The 16,135-nt window shown below is 42.9% G+C and overlaps 1 protein-coding gene across 1 annotated transcript in view; it reads left to right on the top strand.

The window, feature by feature from the left end:
* Positions 14,799–16,135, top strand: part of LOC109838870 (ras-related protein RABA5c-like) — a 13,690-nt gene continuing 12,353 nt past the window's right edge. The window contains exon 1 of the mRNA XM_020407299.1: positions 14,799–14,976. Coding sequence (XP_020262888.1) covers positions 14,799–14,976 — 178 coding nt within the window. The remainder of the gene's footprint in view (positions 14,977–16,135) is intronic.

The following is a 16,135-nucleotide window of genomic DNA, read 5'->3' on the forward strand; positions in this document are numbered from 1 at the left end:
TAATAGCAAATTTAACACACAATCATATTATAGCAAACTTGACATAATAGCAACACAACAACATAGTTTTAAACATAATGACATAATTGTTTTGACAAATAACAGAAAGAAATCCTAGGGTACTGGAGGAGGTTGTTGGCTCTGAAAAAACGAATTAAGCTTTGAGTCCAAGTCTTCAAACTTTTTGATTAGGTCTTCTTGATTACTGATGATATATCTGTTCTGTGCATATATAGCTCTTTGACCAGTTTCCAGTTCTAGGATACGTGCACTCAAGGTGTTGTATTGCACGTCTGAAAAGCACGAGGGTTCAGTAGGAAATGGTGGTGGTTGACTTGAGGAGGCTCCAGCTTGAGTTGAGGTTTGTGGAATATCTTCTTGTTGAAGTTCAGGTTCATTTTGAACAGGTTCATTTTGAGGATTGTGATCTTGGATTTCAAAATTTGTCAATTTCATCCTAGTTAGGGCATTTGAATCAAAAAATTCAATTGAACGGACAACAGATTTTTCAGATTTGAGATCAACATGGAATTTATCAAAGATCTTAGTCAGGAATGCACCATAAGGAAGAAATCCTCTAGGAATGGTCAGAAAATTATCAAAATAAACCTCAGCCCAATTAACTTGAATATTTCCCATAATAGCATATATAGCTTTTGCTAATTCTAGGGAAATGAAATGAAAACTTCCAGTTTTTGGAAATAAGTTATAGGCTAGGATACGAGCAATGAACCTAGGAAATGGACGAAGTTTGTTTGAATTGTTCAAAGGTTTTCCATGTCCTGGAAGAAATATGTGATTGGATAGCAAGTCTGAATCATTCATCCTAACAGAGCTAAGAGAAACTCCTTGATAAGGAATGTTGAATATTTTACCAATTGTTTTAGTAGTTAATTCAATCTCCATTCCTTTAACAAGGGTTTTAATTTTTTCAGAACCACCAATTGTACCCACACGTTCTATATTGGTATAGAACAGTTGCACAAGAAATGGGTATGATGGTTTCTTATTTTCAGCAGAAAATAACTCAAGCAAGCCCACATTTTCAAAATAAGAACTAAAGTTCCATGGGATGAAATCATCGAACTTCACAAATCGTCCTGTAAGAATTTCTAAAGTGTGATCAAGGCTTGTACAAATATTCTAAGTAAAGAAAAAATTCAAATACATTATCTTTTGTTCTTTATTTTCTTCACTTCAAAATGCCTTGATATCCATTTGCACTTGTACATATTCTGATATTGAAATCTGCATATGAAAGTTAGTGCACACACAATATAAATTGTTATCATCAAAACACTATCATGGAGATATGATATTCAACAGTGTTGACCGACGCGCACGAGCTTATTGACGGGCGTGTGCAGACCGTTAGGCGCGTTTGGATGTTTTGAGTTGATTGACACGCGCTAGCTAACTGACGCGCGCAAGCAGACCGTTGGGCGTGTTTGGACGTTTTGAGTTGATTGACACACACGAGCTGACTGACGTGTGCGTCAGGTCACTTTGAGTTGATTGACACACGCGAGCTGATCGTCGTGTGCGCATCGACCGACACACATGAGTTGACTGACGTGCGCGCGTTGACTGACGTGCGTCGTCGTGTGCGCATCGACCGACACACATGAGTTGACTGACGTGCGCGCGTTGACTGACGTGCGCACATGCCACATGGAGGTGGTTGGTGAACGTACGGGACGCTTGGTTTGCCATTCTGGTGGCTGACGAGCGTGTGAGCCACTTGACGTTGGCCGTTCTGGTTCGTCGAATCGTCATCAACGTTTCGCCGATTCGCTTCATGCACTTGTCGGTGTTAGATAATCCTCTTTGACTCGGATAATCCTCTTCAACTTGGATAATGACGTTCATCGCTTTCTCTTTGTCCTGTGCTGTATTCGGGGACCTATAGTCAATTTTTGACACCTACAGATACCCCCTCCAAAGAATTTCAGACTCGTTCTTTTATAGAGGAGTCTGGAATGCTTTGGATAAGATAGGCCCTATCTTCAACCTCTTCAGTATTTTATCGAGGAGATTGCGTAGAAGAACATGTGGATTGTTTCAATTCTTGACTTCTTCAGCCTTCAGCCTATTTAGTGTTTTGTTGAATAGATGAAGTTTTTTTGACGCTGCGTTTATCGTCTGACCATTGTCGAAATCTTGAATCGAAATTGATAAGTTAGTTTTAGTTCGTGTCATTTGAGTTGACTTTGAACTGATTACCTTTGTCGCAACGCGTTGACCGGCGTTGACCTAGGGCTACGCGTTGTTCGGCGTTGGCCTTAGGGTTTTGTATCGATCGGCGTTGACTTTCATCGCAACGCGTTAACCGGCATTAACACAGTTTATACTCGTACATTTGCTGGAGTCTATACAGTTTAAGCTCTTAAGGTATTAGAGCGTGGCGGTCCCAAATGTTGGGCTGCAGGACCAACTATTAAAGTTAATTCATCTGTATGTGTGGATCTTATCCTGAAGTTGTTGCATGCTCAAGTCACGAGACCAACTAATGGGGCTGATGCGTCAATGACTCTCACATTTATAGTATTTTTAGCAAATCCTCAGCCATCAACGGGTTTGATGAGCCTTTACCGACTACCGTTTGAGTCGGGCTAGCATGCAGATTGTTTAAATCCGTTCTACACGTAACATTATGCTTAAAGAGTTAACTCTTTTAGTGCTACAATATTGAATACATAGACTTCGTCTTTCTCACGTGAAAAGACTAAACAGCGACGCGTGTTAGGCGTAGACTTTAGGGTTTTTTGGTAAATCCTCAACTATTAATGGATTTGACGTGTCTTTACCGATTATCGTTTGAATCAGGCTTGCACGCGGATTGTTTAAGTCCATTCCGCATGTGACGTTATGTTAAAAGAGTTAACTCTCTTAGTGCTACGATATTGAATATGTAGACTCGGTCGTTTTCATGGGAACGAACCACCCAGCAGCGCGGGTTAAGCGCTGACTTATCCCTACTTAAGCTTCGAGAAAAAATGCCCCAGACTGGTATTCTGGTGTCTTCTTCAATCGGTAAAAAACTAAATCGGCAACGCGTGTTAGACATTGACTTATCCCTACTTAGGTTTCGGGATAAAATTCTCCATACGTGTGAAGCACGGATTTTGGTGTTATGAATAACAACCTGCCATAATATCGAATATATGGGCTTTTGTCTTTTTTACGATCAAAGACTAACCAGCAACGCGTGTTAGGCGCTGACTTATCCCTACTTAGGCTTCGGGATAAAATTCCTCATGCATAAAAGGCATGGATTTTGGGAGTTAAAAAAGTGGTGTCTTATCTTGGGGCAAAGACGAACCCGATGCGGGAGAGGAAGAATTTTATATTCTATCTCCAGTTGTAAAAGAAAACTCAAAGTGAGATCTCCACTTCAAGAATCCGCGAAGGTGAAACTAAGAGTGGGATCTCCACTCCGAGAATCAAAAAGATTTGGATAACCCTAACTGTCGGAAGGTTTGATTACCGAACTAAATATGGATTTCTCGTTTATCGAGAGTGAATTATGGTTTTGGTCCTTACAGTAGGAAGGTTTGACCAAATGGGAGTTTAAGGTGATCCTAACTGTAGGAAGGTTTGATCACTAAATTTGAAAGTGGACCTCTCGTTCATTGAAGGAATCGAGAGGGGATTTTGACTGTGGTCCTAACTGTAGGAAGGTTTGACCAAGTGAGAGTGGGAGTGTGAGATGACCCTAACTTTTATAGGTTTGATCACTCGATTTGTGGACCTCTCGTTCCTTAAAGGAATCGAGAGGGGATTTTAATTGTGGTCCTAACTGTAGGAAGGTTTGACCAGATAGACAGTGGGAGTGAGAGTACAAATCATAGTGGGAGTGTTGACTCGTACAAATCACTTAAAGAATTCCTGGTGTTAAGTGACAAATACTTAATACGGAGGGGCTTGACAGTCGTCAATGATCAAGATGTTGAAATTCCAAGTACTATGTCTAGAATTTAATAATGGGAATGTTGAGTGCACAGATGCATCAGAAGTTTGAGTGGATTCAACTGAAAGAAATTTTGGTGGTCCCACCGTCAATTAGTCTGATCGGTGGGGGATTTTGTGGTGGAAGATTGTGAGTCGTCAAACACCAATGAGAGTTTTGTGAGGAAAAATTGATCCAACGAAGTGATCGAATCTAGTCTCAGCAAAAGAGTATTCGGAAATCACAGTGGGAGTTTAGTGTTTATCACTTTGTTCGTAATGATCGGGTTATCCCTAAGAAAAGAAATCACAGTGGGAGTTTAGTGTTTATCACTTTGTTCGTAATGATCGGGTTATCCCTAAGAAAATTATATGTATTATTCTTCTTAGTGTTTATCACTTTGTTCGTAATGATCGGGTTATCCCTAAGAAAATTATATGTATTATTCTTCCGGGAACTTCCTATTACATAAATCATCCACCCCCAGCTTCCTTCGCGAAACTGGGTCTAATATTGTACTTAGTTAGATGACCGGGTTATCCTTAAGAGTACCAGGTATGGCACTCTCCAGGAACTTCCCGTGAAAGAAAGGAAACAGTTTAGATTCATATACCTGTTAAAGTATTGAGAAGCAGTTTATACTCGTATACTCTTTGGAATGTCAGAAGGAGCAGTTTATACTCTTATACTTGTCGGAGTCTTCATTCGGCTTAATTGAGCATTATGACGCTGGCTTCAACCAAGGTTTGGATGTTATTCTTGAGAATGAAGCAAGCCTTGGTAGGATGAAGGATCCTCCTGTGGTACGCATAGTACTTCGGATCTGTAGTATTGTCAGCTTCCTCCTGATCTATGATAAGTGGTAGCTTGATCTTGTCATTTTTATGGAGGGATTCAAAAATGGCTGGAACGTCTTCGTCCTTAAAAGAGTACTCCTTTTGGAGTTTCGGATCCAAAGTCTTTTGTTGTCTTCGGGGTTGTTATTGCGACGTTTGATTAACATCAATAACTGTCGTGAGTGCCTTACCCCGGGAGATAAAGCTTGAGTTCGGAGGATTAGCCAACGGTTGGCTTCTCTCGGCTTGCTTCCTTCTAAGAAAGCGTTCGGCCTGCTCTCTGCGCACCTTAAACTCTTTTCAGGTATTGGAAGGTGCTACTCTCATAACTTCCAACATGTCTAAAGAGAGGTTGTTGTGATAGGTTTGGAGGATGAAGTCCTCTGTGATTGGATCTCGGCAGTTTATCACCTTATTCCGAAAGCGTTTGATGAAGTCGTCGACCATCTCATCGTCTTCTTGCTTCTCATTGAAGAGTGTCTTGATTGACACCTCGGCATCATCGTTAAAGAAGTGAGCGAGGAACAGGTTCTCCAGGTTGTCCCAACTGTTGATGCTTCCAGACTTGAGACGACGGTACCAATCAAAGGCGGGCTCGCGAAGGGTGCCAACGAATGATCGAACCATCAAGGCTTCATTACCAGAGATCATACCCAAGTGGGACTTGAAGTAGACCAGATGTTGAGTAGGTGAACCCTTCCCGTCAAACAGCGTGAAGTTAATCAGGTTGAACTTCGCCGGGTATGCTATTGAATCCCACTCTCTTGGATAGAGACATGGAATACCAGTCCTTTTCACTTCTCGATCAGACATTAGAGCGTTGATTTTTCTCTCGGGATCTTTTTTTTTCTCATTCTCACTCGTATCGGGCCTTGGACGATTCTTAAGAGGAATAACGGGGCCACCCCCAGTGTTGTCGTTTTCAGTGAGACCACCCCCAGTGTTGTTGTTTTTAGTGGGGCCACCCCTAGTGTTCTAGTCAACGGGAGGGTTATCAGCATTAAGGTGTTCATCCTCATCTAAATCACAAGTTGCTTGGCTAACATTATTATGACGACTGGATTCACCTATCTGATTCGACAATGCTCGGATCTGTTGGTCATGCATTTGTCTCATCTCCTGCATAGCCATTTCTATTTCGATTTTGAATGCTTGCTTCTGCTTGGCTAGAGCATCCTCAACCATTTTAGTTACTTCATCGGTGTTAATCATAAACACTTCACGGGATTTTCCCGGACTGGATACTGTATTATCAGAAGTGATTGCCAAGTTAGTATCCGATGCTTCATCATCTGAGGATAATCCTCTCTGCATTCTCTGATAATCCCTATGTCTAGTGGTCCCTGCACGTAGCAGAGTCAGACGATGCGATACAAGGGGATCAAAGCTAGAAGGTCAAGCCGAGTTTCCCTTATCCATCATATTTGTCATAACTTTCGGAAATTCGTCACCTTGAACGACCGATCGTTTCTTATGAAAACGTTTTGGCTTGGACTTAGTCATTCCATTAGAGATCCTCTCAAATACCGAGACCCTTTGTTGAGCGGTCTTAGGGTAGCTACACACTGATAATACTGCCCTGATAATATTAGTGCATGGATAGTGAGAGCCCGTTTTTCGGGTATTTTTCTTTCGAGATCTATTCGTACCCCTAGCCCGATAGTACAACTCGTCAGTCTGATGACCGGAGCAATCTACCGCGCGTTGGCACGGCATCTCAGGTATAACGTCGCCGTCAGACAAATACATTTCCTTCTGATGACTTCTTGCCTTGATGGCATTCTCAAGAGTCACACGTTTGGAGCCACGCTTTCGTGAGCACGTGACCTTAATGGGCTCTTGGATACTGACTTGCAGTCCAAGGCGGTCAGTTACATGAGTTTTCCTATTATAGAAAGGTTCTGACATGTTGTAAGGGCGTGTGCGACTCCCAACTCGAGTAATTGCTCGGGGTTTAGTCACCGGACCCAAGCGCTCTTTGATTAGAACTTTGCCTCGATCCTCGTGCAAAGGACCCATGAGATCCGCCATTCTTATCTTAAATCCGGATAAGTCCACGCTGTCGCGGGGCTTCACCGGAGGTGCGAGATTAATTAAAGTAGAGATAGGACTCAATGAAATAGGTGCAGAATATCTCCTATCTTGACTCTGGCCCGGATCAGACCTTGGTGACCCGCGACTTGGAGGGTCAAATTTGGATGACCCGTGACTTGGAGGGTCGGACTTGGATGACCCGCAGCTTAGAGGGTCAGATCTGAGTGTCCCACGGGTTAGAGGGTCGGATTTGAGTGTCCCGCGGGCTGGAGGGTAGGATCTGAGCGTCCCGCGGGCTGAAGGGTCGGATTTGAGTGTTCTGTGGGCTGGAGGGTCAGATCTGAGTATCTCGCGGGTTGGAGGGTCGGATCTGAGTGTCCCACAGGCTGGAGGGTCGGATCCGAGTGTCCCGCGGGCTAGAGGGTCAGATCTGGGTGATCCGCATTTTTCGATCTTTTCGGCCGTCGTCTTGGACTTTGTGGCTTCTTTTCCACTTCTTCTTTCTGCAACTTTTTGGTTTCTTGCACAAGGATTCTCGCGTGCGCAAGCAATATACGGTGTTTCTGAATACGCTCCTCAAGGGTTGAACGGGTCCTTTTGACTTGGATCCATTCACTTGTTGATGGTTTGGAGGAGGAGGTGTTTGCTCGTTGCTGGAATAATTAGCACCTTCTGAGTTTCAGATCTGCATCGTAGCAGACCCTGTCAAAAGGCTCCAAAGCATTGGCGAATTGGCGCACGAGGCGTTGACGTTGCCTTTGTCGTGCCCTCTTCGATAGGAATGACGCGCCCTCAGTACTCAATTCCTTGGTTGAGGAGTCCAGATCTGCAGATTCGGCCTCATTGGAGGCCGGAGGGGTGTTGCAAGGTGTAGCTACCGCAGCAATGGGGGTGTTGATCTTTCTGCGCTTGCGAATGGAGGAGGATCTGGAGAAGGAGGATGACAGATACTCCTCAAATTTCAGTTGGTCGAACTCGTACTCGACCTTTTCTTCAACCGGGATCCGGATCTGTGGTTGCGACATGACAACTTCGACAGTAAAGTTGTTGGCTCTCACTGTGGTCGCCAGCTTGTTTGGTTCAAAAATTGCTTTCATTGTCATTGAATCTATTACAACTTTGGTCATTATAATAAACTCAAATAAAATAAAATTTGATCTTTTTATAAGATCTCATTACACAATGAAAATAAAAAGTTTACAATTTTATCAAACGAACACAGAGAGATCGTTTATCGGTCTTCTTCTTATGCGGGATCTTTGCCTGTGCCGGGGATGTCGATATCCGTAGACCATCTACGGATCGGATCCGGTTGATAGAAAATTGACAGAGCTCCTACTCCATCAAGAGAGTATTCGCTTGAAGCTCTAAAATCGACCAAGCAAAATCAGTAGCTCTTCTCGAGATTAAGACCAAGCCTGCTTGAAGCTCTAAAATCGACCAAGCAAAATCAGTAGCTCTTCTCGAGATTAAGACCAAGCCTAATCTCAAGGAACAGACGGGGGAATACGGGTTCGAAATCAGTAGCTCTTCTCGAGATTAAGACCAAGCCTAATCTCAAGGAACAGACGGGGGAATACGGGTTCGGATCCTTTGAAATCCTTCCTCTTTATGCTGAAGTTCGCCGGGATCTAACTTGCCCTCTGAAATTCGTGCTCCACTCTCCAATTCGATAGCGTTTTCGCCCTCTTGATGTCCGCCCCCTTGATAATCATCCCTTATGTGAAATGAACCCCTAGGTCTGTATTTATAGGCTTTGGTTAGGGGTTTTCGGATAAGAATGATGGATTTGGTCATATCTTCAGTTAATAGCGGCCTAACCATGTTTGTAGATGATATCAAGTTAGTTGGGAATCCTTGGAACAGATAAATTCTGAGAAAACCGCTCAAAATCGTCGAAAACGCGTCCGGGGGTCGAAACGGCACGAAACACCCTGTTGACCCACGAGGGGGCATGGGTCGGATGAGTCTGACCCGCGCCCCCCACGGGTCGGATTCGTCCGACCTGTGTGGGTGCAAGTAGGAATCGTCCGACCCACGCGGGCACGGGAAGTTTGGCTTTTTTGCTGAACTGTTTGGTGTTTTTCCGACTTTTTCGGGACTTGTATTTTTCACTGTTTTTGCATATTTGATCCTCTTGTTGACTTGCACGCGTCGTTTATGTGTATTTCATCGTTTTGTTAACTTGTACGATTCCTCGCGCAGATCACTTGGCTAACATGCGCGTGTTGACGGATGCGCACAAGCTGATTAACGTGCACGAGCTGAGTGACGTGCGCGTGTTGCCCGACACACACGAGCTTATTGATGCGCGGATGCAGACTGTTGGGCGTGTTTGGACATTTTGAGTTGATTGGCACGCGCGAGCTGACTGACGTGCGCAAGCAGACCGTTGGGCGTGTTTGGACGTTTTGAGTTGATTAACATGCGTGAGCTGATTGACGTGCGCGTCTGGTCACTTTGAGTTGATTGACGTGCATGAGCTAATCGTCGTGGGCGCATCGACCGACGCACGCGAGTTGACTGACATACGCGCATTGACTGACGTGCGCGGGGGCCACATGGAGGTGGATGGTGAGCGCATGGGATGCTTGGTGTGCCATTCTGGTGGCTGACGAGCGTGTGGGCCACTTGGCGTTGGCTGTTCTGGTGGTTCGTCGCCGCGTCATCAACTTTTCACCGATTCACTTCATGCGCTTGTCGGCGTCAGATAATCCTCTTTGACTCTGATAATCCTCTTCGACTTGGATAATGACGTTCATCGCTTTCTCTTTGCCTCGGGCTGTATTCAGGGACCTATAGGTAATTTTTAACGCCTACAGTTGATACTTTTGTCCTCCCTATTAGAGAGTTGGAACGCTACAGTCACAGCTGTGAGTAGCTAGTCGGGAAGAAACAAGTTAAAGTTCGACGACGTTCGTGATCTGGTTCTTAGTGAGGTGATCCGATGGAGGGAGTCGGGTGAAACTATAACCTCTTTAGTATTGCATACAGAGTCAAGAGATAGAAATTCAACTAGAGGGAACGGACAAGACAAATCAAACTACATAGGTAGATCAAAGGACAGGAGGTCCAAGTCAAGGAATCCAAGCAACAACTCGAAGGCTATTAAGTTTAGAATTATGGAAAGACCGAAGATTACAAGAATCAGTGCAAGAGTGCACAGAAGGAGAAAGAGGCGAAGGCAAAGGTGAATGTCACTTCCACCTCAGGAAGAGATGATGCATTGATATGCTCTTTGGAGAGCAAGGAGGAATATTGGGTGTTAGATTCAGGAGCGTCGTTCCATGCCACTTCTCAGAAAGAATTCTTCGAGAAGTATGTTCCCAGAAATCTTGGATACGTATATCTTAGTGATGATCAACCGTGTGCTATTGTGGGCAAAGGTGTAGTAAAAATTAAGTTGAACGGGTCAGTATGGGAGCTGAAGGATGTCAAACATATTCCCGACCTAAGAAAGAACTTAATATCCGTAGGCCAGTTGGCTGGTGAAGGATACACTACGACCTTCCATGGAGGTGATTGGAAGATCTCAAAGGGTGTAATGACGATTGCCCGAGGTAAGAAGACTGGTACCCTGTATATGACAGCAGGTGCACGTTGTTTAATCTCAGTTGTAGCAGGCAATAAAACTTCAAAATTGTGGCACCAGAGACTCGGTCATATGAGTGAGAAGGAGATAAAGATCATGCACACAAAGGGAAAACTCTCAGGTCTAGAATCAGTTGATTTAGATATGTGTGAAAAATGCATACTCGGAAAGCAGAAGAGAGTTAGCTTTCAGACAAGTGGCAAAACCCCCAGAAAGCAAAATCTAGAGCTTGTTCACTTAGATGTTTGGGACCAACCATCACCGCGTCCATTAGTGGAAAATACTACTTCGTGACTTTTATTGATGATCACTCTCGGAAAGTAAGGGTCTACTTTCTGAAGCACAAGTCAGAAGTATTTGAATCTTTCAGGAGATGGAAAGCTATGGTCGAGAATGAGACCGGTCTGAGAATAAAGAAGCTTAGGACCGACAATGACGGTGAGTATGAAGGCACCGGATTCAAGAAGTTCTGCTATGAGCACGGGATCAGAATAGAGAGAACCGTGCCCGGCACGCCTTAGCAAAATGGTATAGCTGAGCGGATGAACCGAACGTTGACAGAGAGAGCCAGAAGCATTCGGGTATAGTCAGGCCTACCGAAGTAGTTCTGGGCAGAAGCAGTCAACACAGCAGCTTACTTGATCAACCGAGATCCATCGGTTCTATTGGAGCACAAAATACCAGAGGAGGTATGGTGCGGAAAGGAGATAAAACTCTCACATCTTAAAGTTTTTGGTTGTGTAGCTTACATGCATATTAGTGATCAAGGTAGGAATAAGCTTCATCCCAAGTCAAAGAAATGCACTTTCATCGGCTATGGTAAAGATGAATTCGGCTACCGCATTTGGGACAACGAAAAAAGAAGGTGATCAGGAGTAGAGATGTGATATTCAACGAGAAGGTGATGTACAAAGACATGCACAAAACAGACGACTCAGAGAGTGAGTCAATATTTGTAGATGCAGATGATATCCCGAGTAACCTCTCCGAAAAACCCAATGCGGAAGGTCCTCAGCCAGAAGAGTCTGTTGGACAGAACGGTGCGCAGGAGCCTAACGCACCAGCTCCAATATTAAGAAGATCCTCTTGGCCTCCTGTGCCCAACAAGAGATACATGAACTATTTGTTGCTAATAGATGGAGGGGAGCATGAAAGCTATGATGAAGCTTGTCAGAGTGAAGATACGATCAAGTGAGAGCTTACCATGAAAGATGAGATGAAGTCTCTCATCTCAAACCAGACATAGGAACTAGCTGAGTTGCCTACGGGTAAGAAGGAACTCTATAACAAATGGGTGTATCGGGTGAAAGAGGAGCAGGATGGTTCCAGAAGATATAAGGCCCGATTAGTGGTCAAAGGATTCCAGCAGAATGAAGGAATTGACTACACCGATATTTTTGCTCCTGTTGTGAAGCTAAATACTATCAGGATAGTGATGAGTATTGTAGCTATTGAAGATCTTCATCTCGAGTAGTTGGACGTGAAGATAGTGTTTCTTCACGGAGATCTAGAAGATGAGATATACATGCACCAGCCAGAAGGTTTCTCAGAAGAAAAGAAGAAGAACCTGGTTTGCAGACTCAAGAAGAGCTTGTATGGCCTGAAACAAGCCCCACGACAGTGGTACAGGAAGTTTGACGGCTTTATACCCAAGGAAGGTTTTCAGAAGTACAACGCCAACCACTGTTGATACTTCAAAAGATATCAGTACAGTTATATCATCCTACTATTATATGTTGATGATATGTTGGTTGTAGGTGCAGATATGGAGGATATCAGGAGTTTGAAGCAGTAGCTGTCAAAGGAGTTTGACATGAAGAACTTGGGTCCAGGAAAGAAGATCATTCGAATGCAAATCATGAGAGATAAGAAGAGAGATCTCTTGCAGTTATCTCAGATGGAGTACATCAACCGTGTTTTATAGAGATTCAACATGGATGACGCCAAGCTAGTGAGCACACCCTTGGCCAGCCATTTTTACCTATCAAAGGATCAGTCTCCTCAGTCAGAAGAAAAAAAAGAGAGTATGGCTAAGGTTCCTTACGCCTCAGTTATAGGAAGTTTGATGTACGTAATGGTCTATACGAGAACAGGCATTGGCCATGCAGTGGGAATGGTCAGCCGGTATATGTCGAACCCAGGAAAAGTTTATTAGGAAGCGGTCAAGTGGATTATGAGGTACCTACGAGGCACCATACAGAAGTGTTTGCACTTTGGTAAGAGAGAGGTAGAAGTGCAAGGGTACGTAGATGAAGAATTCGATGGTGAAGTCGATCACCGAAGAAGCACTATCAGCTATGTATTTACTATTGGAACTATAGATGTTAGTTGGATGTCACAGATACAGAAAACTGGCACTCTATTCACTACAGAAGCTGAGTATGTTGCAGTGACTGAAGCTAGTAAAGAGATGATATGGCTTCAGGGTTTGTTAACTGAGCTGAGATTCAAACAGGAGAGGGATGTATTACACAACGATAGTCAGAGTGCGATTCACTTGGCTAAGAATTCCACATTTCATTCTAGAACGAAGCATATTGGGCTTCGGTACCACTTCATCAGATCCCTACTGGAAGATGATGTGTTGAAACTGGAGAAGATTCCAGGAAATAAGAATTCAGCAAATATGTTAACAAAGACGGTGACCATTCAAAAACTGAAGTTGTGCGCAACTTCAGTTGGTCTTCATGCATAACTGATGAGGGCGGAGCCACACAAGAGGAGGTTCTTGTTGAGATATCCTATTTGCGACGGTTTGATCTCCAAGTGGGAGATTATTGGATCTAGGTATAGATTCAAACCTTCGCAGGCGCTCAGGCGACAAGGTCGACGGCGAGAAGCGCAGGCGCAAGCGAGGAAGTCGACCGAGCCCTCCTCCAGGCCGAGGTCGAAGCTCCAGGCGAGGCGACCCCTTACAGGAAAGCTCAAGTGTCTCCTTGCAGGCGAGGTCGGAAGGCGAGCTCGAGGTCGGCGGTTCCAACACAGGTGAGTCAGGCGCAGATCTAGTCTGGCGAGTTTTAGAGGCAGGCGGGCTCCACCCAGGCGAGCTCAAGGGCATGTGTTGCAAGCCGAGGTTCGAGTCGAGATCTAGCGGGGTGCTGGCCGCCCGCAGCAAGGTCGCGCATGCCCTGTCGCCAGTCTTAGAGTTCCCCTATAAAAGGAAACTCAAACCCTAACTCTCTGTTGCTTGCTTCAGCCCTCTCTCTCTCTCTTGTTTTTGCGGCGATAATTTCTCTCTCCCTCTCTCTGCCTTTTTCTTTCTCAGAGATTTGAGAAAAGGGGGTTTGATTTGAGAAGGGGATTTATTAAGAAGATTAAAGAGGGGTTGTAAAAGAGAGGGAATTTTATTACTGTAGCTACAGTGATAAATTAGCGTTTATTGAGAGATCTCAAGCTTGAGATCTGCTCTTGCTTTGTAATTTCTTATTGATTAATAAGAAATTTATTGTTTGGCTCCCGAGGACGTAGGCAGTTGCCGAACCTCGTTAAATCCTTGTGTATTTTCTCTATACGGTGTTTCTGCTGTTTTAGGGATTTTTGCGTAAAATTCCCAACATAAATAACCCTAACGGTTGTCAGATCATATCACATTTTTTTGGGGTTTTTTGGGCTTATGGTGCATGTATACAAGGATTCAAATAAGGTTGTAGATTAGTCATAGGCTTAGATGGTTGTTTCTTGAAGGTCCCTAATTGTGGTGTTCTACTAAGTATTGCGAACTGAGATGAGAACAATCAAATGTTCTTTATAGCAATTGGAGTGATACAGAATGAGTGTGAAGAAACATGTTCCTAGTTTGTTGAAAATCTACTTGAAGCTATTGGTGATCAAAACCAACATGAATGTGCTTACATCAGCAATAGGCAAAAAGTATCCTTGATTAATTTTAATTAGATACACATTGTATGTTTCCTTTGACATTTCACTTAATGGTTTTATTTCATAAATAATGCCATTGACATATCACTTACTGTTTTTATTTCATAATATTGCAGGGGCTATTGGAAATATTTAGAAAGTTAGTTCTTGAACCAAGGTGTTAGGCACCATTATGCCAACTTTTATGAGAGGTTTAAAGAACAAGAGTATAAATTACTCCTATGGAAAGCAGCAAAATCATACACAATGCACGGTTATGAAGAGGTAATGGAGGCTTTTGAGATGGAACAAAAATGTATTTGAGTATTTGGCCAAAATTGATGCTAGTGCATGGACAAGGTCACATTTTCCCGCAGATATAAAGTGTGATTTACTATGCAACAATATATGAAAGTCATTTAATAAATTAATCTTAGAAGTCAAGGATAAATCTATAATTAATATGCTGGAGATGATAAGAAGAATGATATAAAATTGATTTGTGAAGAAATGGCAGAAAAGTGGAAAGATGGGGGTTCGTCCAATAATTGCTGCAAAAATTGATGATAATGAAAGGCTTTCAAGGGATAAAAAATTTATGCTTAAGTTTGCTAATCATAACAATTATGATGTAAAAGAGGGTTTAGAGTGTGTTGCAGTGAACTTGAAGGAGAAGAGTTCCTGTTGTAAGGAATGGGATTTATCAGGTATACCATGCATTAATGCTGTATAATGTCTAAGATCCGCAAGAATCAACCTTACACACAAGTGCATGAATATTTCATAAAGAGCATATTTGTATTAGCACATGGGGGACACATTAAGTCCTATTCGAGACCGTAAATGCTAGTCTAAAATGGGTTTTAATAAGGTACTGCCTCCTCTCTATAAGAAGAAAAGCCTCAGAGACCCAAAAAGAAGAGAAGAAAGAAAACAGAAGAGCTCATTCATGTTCTAAATGCAAATAATCAGGTCATAAGGTTAAAAAATGTCCTAACGAGAGAAGATACCAAAAATGGGGAGGAAAAGGAGAAGACCTTCAAGCAAGAACTTGGAGCAACAATTAGCTGGTGCCTGGTGCATAGTAGAAAGTGGGGGTTGGTGCAGACGGAATTGGTTCACATGAAAGGTATAAAGATAGGGGAACAGGGGAAGTGGTGCACAAGGAAACATTGCACAAAGGCATGATCCATCCAAGGTAAAACATCTCAATTACATTGAATTTTATTATTTGTGATAGATCTCACTTACATTACATTTTGTGATTCTATAGGGCACAAGTGCTAGAGAAGGCACAATACGAGTTGAACAAATCTCTATTAAAAAAATGTTTGTTGATATCTTATTTATTCGGCTATTGCCATGTACATATTATGAAGCCAAATTTGTTTGTATTGCAAATAATGATACACAACTAGGATCTTCATCTCAAATACATACTCCTAAAAGAAAAACGTTAGCATGTAAGACAAAGAGGAAATTTGTATTATCTAGATATATGGCTATCTACAGGTATGTCATGTCAATGCAAATTTGCATTCATGTTGTTATTGAAATTTTATTATTCAACATATACTATCAATTCATAAGATAGACTTTTGCTACCGAAACAAATATTGGGAAACAACCTACTACTACAACTGCCTTTACACAACAGAGTCTCCCACTCGATCATAAACCAATTAGAAATACTGTAACGGGGCCAAGTTCTATTACTCTAGGTGGTTTTAAGGGGAAAGGAGGTTTCTTAGGCAAAAATACAATATGGATGTTAGGTAACAAACTTATATCATTATACTCTCTCATTAATCCTACCTAGCAAACTGTTTTGCATCATCCACCCACTCAGCATTAAAACGCTCCTCT

Source organism: Asparagus officinalis, chromosome 4 (genome assembly GCF_001876935.1).
Source record: "Asparagus officinalis chromosome 4, Aspof.V1, whole genome shotgun sequence".
In the NCBI taxonomy this organism is placed as follows: Eukaryota; Viridiplantae; Streptophyta; class Magnoliopsida; order Asparagales; family Asparagaceae; genus Asparagus; species Asparagus officinalis.